The 12,402-nt window shown below is 36.4% G+C and overlaps 1 protein-coding gene across 3 annotated transcripts in view; it reads left to right on the top strand.

Annotated features, from left to right (window-relative positions):
* LOC135438298 (aminopeptidase N) overlaps positions 1-12,402 on the top strand; it is a 46,461-nt gene that overhangs the window by 10,601 nt on the left and 23,458 nt on the right. For 2 of the 3 annotated variants that reach the window (XM_064696572.1, XM_064696570.1), the window contains exon 2: positions 4,131-4,812. In XM_064696572.1, the coding sequence (XP_064552642.1) occupies positions 4,788-4,812 (25 nt within the window). In that variant the 5' untranslated portion in view covers positions 4,131-4,787. Of the gene's footprint in view, positions 1-4,130; positions 4,813-6,671; positions 6,708-12,402 lie in introns of all 3 variants that reach the window. The other variant, XM_064696571.1, reaches the window with a different exon arrangement.

The raw sequence follows: 12,402 nt of genomic DNA, 5'->3' as shown, positions 1-12,402 counted from the left end.
TTTTCAAAGCACCTTTTTTTAATGGTTTGAACCTTTTTTCGCTAGATTCACCCAAACTTCCAGTTGCAATATTAAAATTCTTTCGAGGCATCTCTTTTAATGGTTCAAACCCTCGCTCTTCACATTCCCCCCATTTTCTAGATGCAACATTCAAATTTGTTCAAAGCATCTATTTTTAATGGTTCAAATCCTGGCTTGCATCTCCTACCCAATTTTCTATTGAGATATTTTAATTTTTACAAAGCAAATCTTTCTTTTGTTTATTTTAAATGCCAGTGTAGAATTGTTCCAGCACTTACTTGAGCTTCCCTATCGTTACTGCTTCTGATCAGAAGGCTTAAGTCTTCCTCGAAAATATATTTAAAAGTGCCGCAATAAATCTCTCTTTTAATTGTTTTTCAAACCATTTTTGGAGTTAAGTATGTAGTGGTTCGGGCTTGCCTGATTCAAAGATATTGGCGCACTTAGATCAAATTCCGTGTTTGAACCTTGATCTTTTATACCTATATTCAAATGTGTGCTAAGTGTATTCAACACCAAATTAAAATTTGCTTCTGCCAAATTATTCACTTAGCCAAACTATTTGCAATTATTTCTTATTTTGTCATTTGGTAGACAGGTTGACGTTAAACCCCAAACCCTTGTCATGGTCAAAGCGACAATGTGACACTCTCAAGGCAGCGGGAATTCAACAACAAGACAACGATGACAATTACATAATTACGCACTTGTGTTGGCAATTAACTCGATGCTCGTAAGAGACAATCAGACAGTCAGTTAACCAGAGAGTTAGACAGCTGCATATACCCTTTCCTTGGCGTCAATTTGTGGTCTTGATTGATGGCACTGGGATTGAATTAGGCATAAAGCAGGCCCAAGAAGCGTAACGTCACGTTTGTGACTGTGAGCCCGTCCTTAACTTCAAATGTTTACGCTCATAAATAATGGAAAATATTGGAAAATATAAAAAAAATTAAATACAACAATTGATCGAACTGACGATTCTCTTAATTGTTTGCCAAACAAAAGGGCCGGGCACAGGGAGGGTAGCGTTCCATAGGGGTTATTTTACAACGAAGGCCAGCCACAGATTTAACTCAATAAAGTTTCATTAAAAATGCATAATGCTGCGCTAATAGTTACAACAAACCAACCACAATAATAACAACAGCAATTAACCAAATATGATCAGAAAATAAATACAAATTAGAAGGCGTGGCCTGGTGTGCGGGTCACATGGGGTTCAACGATTATTAATCAAGTGCCGCCTTAATTATGCGACACAACTGTCCCATGTAATATCTAGTTATAGTCCAGGGGGCAATCCGAAGAGTGACGTCTGCCGGCGGCGTTGCTCGGTCTGTGGCATCAATTAAAATTCGTTTCGCTTGCCGTCGATCAAATTAAGCAACTGCCCAAAAAAATTGAAAGTATTACGAGCTACGTTATAATACGCTGAATCTATAAAGAATAGTTATGAAGGGTATAATGGTTTTGTGAAATGTACGTAACAGGCGGCAACTGCAACCTCATAAGGTGCATTTATTCTTAATCAAGATAAGGGGCTTATTTGATCTACCTATACCCTTCTGTATATATGTATGCTTCGATCTGAATACATTATTTTCATAATAAAGATAAGCATTAGGTTTGTAGATTCTTACACTTTAGACACACATTAAGAATATCTCATATTTTGCAGGACTCCTCCCAAATTTCCAGAGTTGGAAAAAATCGAATTTTGAAAAAGCCTTGTGCTTTGATATACATACACTTTAGTAAGCCATATATAAGCCCTAAAATTGTCAAAAAGATCGTTCTATAAAACCTAAAGTTAATCAAGAATGCATTTCCATAGATAGTATAGAAGAAGAAAGTTAAAATGCTTGTAACGGCAGCTCGGCGTAGGCTTCAGTGTATACCCTAGTCGAGCACTCCCGACCAGAACAATCTTACTTGTTGGCATTAGACTTGTGCTACGGCTTGGCTCTAAACGAATGTCAAGTATGAATCCATTGATGAGTGCCCGCTGGCTGTCAGCGCCGGCTATTTCATTTGATGGGCCTCTTTGGCAGCTCCAGACAATTGTCGCTCTCTCTGGTTCTTGTTCTTCTTCATTTTTATTACAATATCTTTGTGTATGCATAAATTCGGCGCTTTTTGGTAAAGCAATTTCAAATTATTTGTGTTTTTTTTTCTTCAACTCTGCGACTCGTTTCCGGCTTTCGTTTTTCCGGGCGCAGTACCCCCAGAGCTTTGCGCGCGTGCGGTTCGGTTCCAGTTCCACTCCATCGATAAGGCCAGGCGGGCACTTAAGTATGAGTTGTATCTTCAAGATATTAGCATAATTGTGTGCTGTTATGGATTGCATATTTGGCATTGAACTTGCTGCTTGAAAACTAAACCGAAAACAAAACAAACAAAAACACAAACAAACGCAACATATTCATTCGAGATTGTTTGCAGCTCAAATTAGTTTTCAATTTATGCGGTAAATATTGACAGAATGACATCAGCGGTTGTGTGCAAATAAGTTCAGCTATTTACTAATAGTTTAAAGTAGACAAACAACAACAACAACAATAACAGCAACAATGTGAGCTGGCGTGAAAATTCCAAGAAGTCAAGCAAGCGACTAGCTTGAGTTTGATTTCAGCTTGAATTGGTCTAATGAGCCATTAGGTTAGTCCGAATTAGGAAAGATATTATCAAATCGGCTTTATGTGAATGCTAGCATAGCTAGCATAACCCGGCGATGCCCGGCAGTTTTTCTATCCTCAAATTTAAATACACTCTTTCTACTTTGAACCTCCTCACCACACATGCGCACATCCACATTTGATAATAAGCAAAAAGTTGTTGCATTCAAAAACGAATAAGTTCACACAACGACCTTAGGCCCATATTTTTTAACTTGGCGGAGAACGATCGAAAAAATCTCATAATTATCTTTTTAAGTGTTCTGAAAGTTTGGAGCCAACTTTAAATTCCCAGTTTTTATACTAAGGTGTAGAAATGAATTATATTCCAAATACTGTGCAATCCGCTCGACTGGTAAACAAAAAGTTTTAAAACCAAATTTCACCAGTTTTTTCCGCACATGATGTAGTCAAATTTTCACTTTAACCTGCGCTTACGTCAATCAATATAACTACACCGACACATGCAGTTAGTCAGCGTTAATGACGGTAGTCAATTAGTCAGTCAGTCAGTGAGTCAGTCGGTCGGTCAGTCAGTCCATCAATCATTCAGTCAGTAAGTCAATTAGTCAGTCAGTTAGGCAATCCTCAAGTAAATCAGTCTATAAATCAGTCAGTCAATCAGTAAGTCCATCAGTCAGTCAGTTAATTAATCAATCAATTGGTCAGTCAGTCAATCACACAGGCAGTTATAAAATCAGTTAGTAAGTCAGTCAATTAATCAGTTAGCCAGTCCGTCCATAAGTCAATCATTCAGTTAGTCAATCAATTAGTTAGTCAGTCCATCAATCAGTCATCAGTCAATCAATTACTTAGGAAGTCAATCAGTCAGTAGGTAAGTCAATTAGTATGTAAGTCAGTCAGCCAGGCATTTCGGTCAATCAGGTAATCAATCAATAAGTCTGTAAGGAAACAGTCTTACTTATACAGATGAAGCGCATTTAGCAACTTGTAGATACAATTTGAGATACTTTGAGATACGCTGACAGCAGCCTGCCCCACATAGCTGTTCGCTCCATGCGGCTTTCCAGGGATTTCAGCTATGCATGCGGCATGTGGCAGCTTGTCTCGCGTCGCTTCTCATTAAAAATGCAGCCGCATAATTCGCAAAGTCAGGCAAATGTCAAGGCGTCTTCTCTCTGCGCTTATCCAAAATTAGAACAGGCAATGGGCCATGGCATCTACAGCAAGATACACACACAAACACACAGATACAAGTGAAATTTTGCAATGACAGCGCCTTGAAATCTGAGAGTTCATCTCGTCGTGCCCTGCCCTTTTGTGGGGCATGTGCATGTGTGTGTGTGTTTTTTTTTTATTATTTTATTTTTTGGGCGACGGTCGGGTCAAGCCTGAGGTCAACATTTATCAACGGCCAATTTGATGTAGCATGTTTATTTATGTGCCACGTCTTTTACATTTACTTTGCAGGCAAACAGCAACATCAAGTATTAGAAAAGCCAAACCGCGCCACGGGCACACATGCAAATTCACAGGAAAAGCCGCGCACACACACTCATCCAGACTAGCTGTTGGCCATAGAGGAGCTGCCGCAGATACAATTGCCAGATAAGTTCTACTCCCAGCACATTTCCGCACTCTGCACAGTGGGACGAAACTGTGTACGCCTGTTTGTTTACTGTGGCAACTGGAAACTGGAACTCGCACTCACCACTCGCCACTCGGACTCAGACGTGCCATAAAGATGCCAGGCATATAGCGCATATGCTTGCCACAGGCCAGGCCCATTTCCAAATATAAATATATGTAAGCGTAAAGTGCTGAGCCACAATATTATTATTATTATTATTTTTGGAGTGTGTGCAGCGCGTTGTGCAATCCCGCAAAATACATTCTAATAAAATAGCCAGACAGCAGAACTTGCCACAAGAAAGAATAAATAAAAGATTCGAACGGGATCGAGCTGCAAGAGCCAGCCGAGGTGTCGAGCGCATCGCCCAGATACAGATACCCGACTCCTTTACTCTTCCTCCCAGCACGTGTGAGTCGACATAGACGTAGGTCGTGGCCAAGGTGTTCAAAGGCAAACGGAGCGGCAGCCGCAACGAGGTGTACACATTCGGCACCATGGAGGGCGGTTACGTAAACGAAGGTGAGTGCTCGTAAATCTCTCGATCTACCACTATATATAAATGAAGCCCACTGCAATCGATTTGGTGCTAAACTGCACATGCAATTGAATTTTAGCACTTGCCCAACTCGTACCATATTTGAAAGTCTATTATACATTAATTTATGTGCGCTTTATGGGGATTAATGAACCTCAATTTTTATAGCAAGTGCACTTTTCTATGAATCAAAGTTGCAATAAAAATAATTTTAATGAGCTTGCACATTTATGGGTTCAACTATAATACTCAGCAAACACCCAAGTTTTCTCGGTGGCTGATGCTTTTACTTTCATTAAATGTTTTAGTTATGTAGAATAGCTGTACACTCAGAGAAAAATGACCTAGTCTAGATTGTTTCCATAGAATTCCTAATGTTATTCAATGACATTAAGTTCTTGAATGCTCTTAATTTAAGTATTTTCTTATTTAAAGTATCATCTAAACTTGATTTTAAAATTTGACTTTATATGTTACATGAATAAAAGAGTCTTAAATTTAGTAGAAAATACATTTAACAAAAATTAAAAGGCTTGAAATACGCGCTAAGCGGTAAAAAAAATTCTTAAATTGAGTATTTCATTAAAGTGTCTCGGGACTAAAAAAAAAGTTTTCACAAGAAGGGTTGAGTTCCACCAACTTCGTACACTATGTATTTATGTACTTCCTGATTTTATTCAGATTTTATTATTTTCACTTTCTTATTCTTTGAAGAAAGTTAGATTTGATTTGAGTGCAAAATGCATGACCTTTGTCGAGCTTTTTTTTTATACATTTTAACTTACACTATGTTTTGAGAGGTTTTGTACTTCATTTATGTATAAAATTCCTGTTTTTTTTCGTATTTTATATTTCTGAATTGACAGTATGTTTTTGAAGTAAGAACTTTGTTAGAAAAATCTCACTTAAGCTAAATTTTTAAAAGGTTTCTACTAGATTTAAACACAATATTACTTTAAGTCTTTTCCATATTGTAAGCTTTGAAATTATTTAAACATATCGGAAATCAAAAAATATGTTTTTGCAATAAAAAATGTTTGCTGGTTAGAAAATTTGGACTATATATATTTTGTTAACAATTGCACTCGTTTTAAGTGTAAAAGTCTTAATTTCACACTGGTTTTTCTCAATTTCCTATTTTGAATTTCCATGAATAGCTGAGTTGTGCATTTGTGACGGCATTTTAAACAATAGCAACACTTACTCATACCTGCTTTTGGCTTATTTATAGTCAAGCCCATATATCATTCAGACTCACAATCCAGTCGCTATATTTCTCAATGGACTCTTGCATCATGCGCTGCATATACGTTCATATAGCATAGAATGTATGTATATTGGCTATTCTAGCTGATTGTTAATTGCATATTTCTTGGCATTAGCTCACACTAGCTCGCACCTCTGCACCGCAGCACAGCTAAATTCATTCAAAAAATGATCGGAACAACAGATGTTTGCAGCTATTTTGACTTTGAAATATGTGAAAAAAACTAAATGTTGTTGTTATTTTTGCACAGTGACACCGAATGCAATTTTTATTTGAATTGCAAATGCTAAATGTTAAATGCTAAATTTGAATTATTCAGGCTCATAATTTGTCAGCGCAATGAGCCAATACATCAAGATATGCATGCATAGATTATATCTTTATACTCATTTCTCTCTTTTATATGTGTATTTTGGCAAACATTTCGGTTCCTAGAAATAGACAATTACGAGTCTAGTCTGTGTTTTCCTGACCTGACTCAGGCCGACATCATTAAGTTGCCTGCTCAATAAATATATTTGATTATATTTATATTTATTTGTAATATTTATAAAAACACATGCGGCGCAACAACAGAGGATTCCGATGCCATAATGGGCGTGGAAAGTCCAGGTAACTAAATTGAAACATAACATTAAGTGCATATCCATTAATATGTAATATGCAACGCCCAATTATCATATGTGATATGTGATAAACGCCAAGTGTTTGGGTTTGGGGCGGGTCATTAAACCAAGTGGCATCAATTTGTGGCAGACACTCAATTAACCATATGATATCGCCGCAGCTTCGATGAGAGAACGAACAACAACTCGTTGATGTCGTCAACTGGTTTGCTATCGTTCACTTGCGAGCCGGTTATTAGTTGGCCTCGCCCACTTTGACTGAGCCTCTTCTAAGGCATGAATGAACACATGCATATGCATATGTATATGATGATTTGTATATATATGTATTTCAGATCTGTACACAGTGCAAAAATTTGTATATTAAATGAATTCCTTATGGTGTTTAATCTAAATTATGATTCGAATGTAATCACATTTTACGTCTTGACGCCAGCTTTTGGCCGCAAACAGGGCTTCTTGTCAGCTTTACGTTTCGAATTAACTCCATGCCTTGAGGTACGTTTCGTGATTCTGGTTTGCCACTTCCAATTAGTCAGGTTTTTAGTTCAAACCTTAGTTTGACATACATATATTTTCATCAATTTAATAAAAGAATTGAATTTGAAATTTAATTTTGGCGGTTCCACTATACATTATTGCTAGGCTTTGGGAATGGGTCTACCTTAAACAATTTCTAATTATTGCTCAAACAAATTTGAATCGGTTTGGCTCTGCTATTGGGCAATTGGCTTGGTTAAGTGTTATAAATATAACAAAAATATATTGGAAATCGACTTCAAATCGGTTGAAAAGCATACTTCGTAATTTCTACAAACTCTCTCAATTTTAATGCTTAAGCTCTCTCTCTCTTAATCTCTCTCTTTCTCTTTCTGTCTGCTTTGTTCACGTAAGAAGTTAAGTGAAATCCTTTGTTCAAACCTCCGTAGCATTTATATCAGATCAAAGCTTTTTAGACGAAGAGCTATTAAATTGATTAATCAAATCTTGCACCTGTAGTTCTTTTAGTTTAATTACTTTTATAGCAATCGACTGTTTGTTTATTCCGAGAAGAAAACCATATAAATGTTCACTAATAGCATTTAAATCCAAAAAAAGAGCACAATTCTTAAATTGTTTAGTCTAAACAGAAACACGAATTTTAATTAAAGCCACACGGTTTTGTACTGTGTAAATAATATCTCGTGACGCAACTGTAAATGATTCGCGTATTTACATAAGCATATTATTAAATGTTAATCAGTCTGCGCATTGGTTCTGGTTAGGTATTCTACGCGTAGTATATAAATTGCCTTAAAATAAAAAAAATAACTAAACATTCAGCAGTCAATGTTGTTGACAACTGTGTTCCATTTAAGGCAACTGTGGCGGATGCTGAACAACCTTATGTGTATTTCAATTAATATTCATTTCAATAACTAAAACTGTCATAAATTCCGCACGAGACAGTTGCATTGAGCGGCGCCGGGTTCTGAGAAGATTTTTGCCAGCAAATTGTGAACGATTGATGCAATGTCAAATTTCAAGTACCTCAACGTACACTCGGAGAGAGCAGGAATTCGCGAATGCAAATGCAACTTGGGGCATGTCTCACAAAATGCCAAAAAGTAAAAAATAAGAGCTTGCAGCATCGAGTTCCAAGCAACAATTTGGGGCAGCTGCTGATGTCATCCGGGCAATGCGAAAGATCTGTAAGGATCGGTGCGGTCTGCTGTGTGCATGTATGTTGTATATGTATGTATCTTGATCACGTTTTCAGCGAAGCAAAAGAGCTGCGACCGCAACACAATAAAGATACATTTTGCAGCGGCTGGCACTTTAATGCCCGCTTTCGGTTTGGCTTTGGACATGAATTTGATTCCTGGAACTCCTAAAAAATAACCACCATAAATAACTTGGTCTGGCTCTTTTGAAAACAAATCGCATTTGGGATTTTATTTGGTGTATTTTTTTTTCTTTTCATTGAGTCATTTAAATGACGCAAAGCCCTTGAACTTGGCTTGGGCTAATGTCGTGGCATAAGCTTAACAAATGTTCTTCTTTGATAACTGCGCAAACCTGTTGATAACCTTGAACACATGTGTGAAATTCACATAAAATACAAATTCCAAGTCAACAAATAATAGAAAACATTAATAGCCCAGAAAATATCAACACACAGATAGAAAACACGAAAACACCCGCATATTCGTGTATATACTTATTAAAAACAAATAAATATCGAGCAACAGCTAAGTCAACTGAATTAAACAACGCATTCAAAAGGCAATTAGATAGCAGAGCGATACGCAATTTATGCGAGCACAGCGATAATTTATAGTGTCAGTCGGTGTTTATGAACACCCCTAACCAAAAAAACCAAAAATGATATATGTATCTATAGACATTTTAATTCTGCGCCGCGGAGAGTCGGAAAACTTAGCTGAAACATGGACATGGTCCGCTCAATTTTACATTGACCCTGTGGCAGCGAGTGCTTTGAACTGTAAACAAAACTTAGATACAAAAACACAATAATATATTTATATGTGTGCGTTATGTGTGTGTATGTTATGTGTATGTGTATGTGTGTACGCAGATCTATGCATATGTAAATTTATTTGCGACACAGCGATGACGACAAGAGCTACATGAGTCTGCAACAGGGGGGAGTACCACAATATTTCTTATACCCTGATCCCATTGGAAAAAAACCATAAAAAAGGGTATAATGGATTTGTGCAAATGTATGTGACAGGCGGAAGAAAATATCTATTCTTGATCGAAAAATATACAAATATATAGATATAAGTAACATGAGCTTTTTCGACTTCCCATACCGTTGCATAATATCGATATCGTATATCGATAAATATTCATGTTTATACTTGCTTTTTTAAGCATAACCCCAAAGGTATAAGAGTTAGATACGCCCAACTATGTGACATAGCTCCCTTTATGCACATTTTAAATATATCTCACTTTTTCCATATAGAAGAAAGTTCGATTGTGTTCAACAGGGTATTTCTTAGTCAGTCAAAGTTCCAAAGAGAAATTACTTGTTTTTTTTAGCAAAATTTATTAGCAGCAGTTGTTGTTGAATTTAATAATGGCAGCTGCTCTTTGTTTAGACTTCAACTTGACCTTAGAATATATATATCTATATATATATTTGTACTATCTAGCCCCATCTACTTAATTGGGCATGATAAGGTATCTGAATTAGCATAATCCACGTGACAAGAAGGCGTGAATTTTAACACCTCTGTCAAATGAGTAAGCGATAAGCAAAAGTCTTGATAGGCGTACAAATAGTAAAGAAAAAACAACTCTCAATTAACACTCGAATCTAAAGCCGTTGGACAAGTTTTCAACATTTTTCAATCGCTTGACAGCAAATTGAAATGATTTTCAATGTTTTGAAGTGTCGCATTTGTGAGGTGTTCAATTACCAGACATGAAAAATGCAACTGCAGACGTTCAAAAATTTGGAAACAAAGCGGATCAATTGTAATAAGAAGCTGCATAACAAACCATTTGTTAGTTTTTCTCAAAGAGCTTTGACAGGCTTTGAACAAAAATAGCTTTTCTACCCAAGAGGGGTATACATTTTTGTTTGTCCAAATGCATGTAACAGGCTGAAGGCAGCCATTTCGACCTCATAAAGTAAATACTTATTCTTGATGAGAATCAACAGCCGAGCCGATAGAGCTATGTCCGTCCTTCCTTCTGTCCCTATGGATGAACGTCAGTCTCACAGATTAGAGAAGCTAGAGGCTTCATATTTGGTACTCGAATTGCCCTGTTTTAACGAAATCGATATCAATTTCCTATTTGTGACCACATCTGGGAGTATTAAGTATTGAGCTCTCGTATTATACACATACTTAAATTCAGAATATTTCACATTTCGAATACCTCCCAACGTACTCCGCAATATGGGAAATAATCTAATTGTCAGAATTATAGCCATGGGCCTTATTCAAGAATGCATTTGCCAAAGTGTGTAATAGCTGCTCGTGGCTGTTACAGAGTATCTCCTAGTCGGGCACTCCCGACTGATGCACACTTACATGTTTTTTGATTGCATCATTTCTATTTATTACCTACTTGCACCATTTGCCCACATTTAACAGTCAATTTTCATTGTCGCTCGTTTCACTAATTCAAATATTTTCTATTTTTCCATACCCATTCGCCTTTCCAGTTCAAGTTCAGCGAGATCGAAGACAACTGTCCCCTTCGCTCCGATTCTCAATCAATCGAGTGCATTAAGAAAAACACGTGATTTGCATTTAAATTGTTTGCCTAACCGCTAAATCGATTGGCCTCTGTCTTGGCCGTTTTCTCGATTTATTTACATTGGCTCTTTGCCGGCTGTGACTCGTTTATGGAAATCATGGAAATGACAAAAGATCAAACTAAATATATAAACACATACATAACAATGACGTCAGCATTTTGATGTGTCTGCACATTGTGCACAAATTAAAGACAATTTGCAACGCTTGTAGTTTGTGGCAACTCCAATTGCCTCCAATGACACATTTTGTGCAACGCCCATCGATTTGCTAAAAAAAAACACTGCCAATGGAGATAGATGATAAAACTATTGCACATACATACCATTCACATACTATATACTATGTATATATATGTAGATTTGTATGCAAATTTTATTAGACAGCTGTTATTTGAGCGCATGCGCAACATTCTGTTCCAAGCAGAGTTGCCAGTTTTCAGTTTATCGCAACGTTGCCAATCTTCTTCTTTATCCTTGAACAAATTGTTCCTATATTTTAAGTGTGGCTTCCATTCGAAAATTGTTAACCTATCTATTAATCTATATGTTTATTAATTTTCTTTGAGTGTATTCAAACTTCTCGCCAAACATTCGTAATCGCTGCAATCTTTTAAGCTGACTGCCTGTCAAATCTTTTGCATTTTATGCGCGTAATTTTGCAGCTTTATCTGCAATAATAAAATTAAATAATTTACTTTAATGGCCAGCCATGTTAACGGGGCTAAGTGTTTTTCGCTGTAGATTGCAAGACATATATATAAAAACAGCTCCCAAATCAGCAGATCCCAAAAGCTCAAACTGAAAGATACCCTACCAGCTGAAAGCCTTGTTGACATTTACAATTTTTGTTGGCAGAGCTTATAGTACTGCGACTATATCTAAGATCCTCATTAATCGCTATTTTAAATTCAAAATTTTCAAGAAATATTATTAAAAATTTGTTACAATTTCACAAAATTTAGACGTGAAATAAATCTGAAGATCAAGGCATGTCTAAAATGCCATTAATAATATAAATTAGTTTAGTTCTGCCAAAGTTGTAGAAGTTTTAACTTTCAATCGGGAAACTTTGCAAGTTGCAATTTTTGCCATCTTGATAATGACTTTTCAAAGATAATTGGATCTCCTATAAATTACTTGCTTCTTATGAAATTTTTATGAATAAAATGTTCAGATTGAAATAAAGTTTATAAATATGTAAGGAGAGTACATGATATTTTCCTATAAATACAAAAAAATAGTTAATTTTAGAAATCCACTCGTTTGGAAGACAACATTTATCTAGATTAGAAACTATGCACAAAGTGTGATCAATCATTTGAACTGGTTCATATTTTGACAAAGTTCTGGCACTTTAAAATTTATGATACCCTCTTAAATAATTGCATAGGGTACAGAA

Source organism: Drosophila montana, unplaced genomic scaffold (genome assembly GCF_035044405.1).
Source record: "Drosophila montana isolate Dmon_TW-CO22-7 unplaced genomic scaffold, ASM3504440v1 contig_3848_1, whole genome shotgun sequence".
Taxonomy (NCBI): domain Eukaryota; kingdom Metazoa; phylum Arthropoda; class Insecta; order Diptera; family Drosophilidae; genus Drosophila; species Drosophila montana.
Note: the sequence above shows the minus strand (reverse complement) of the source record. Positions and strands in the feature narration are given on the sequence as shown.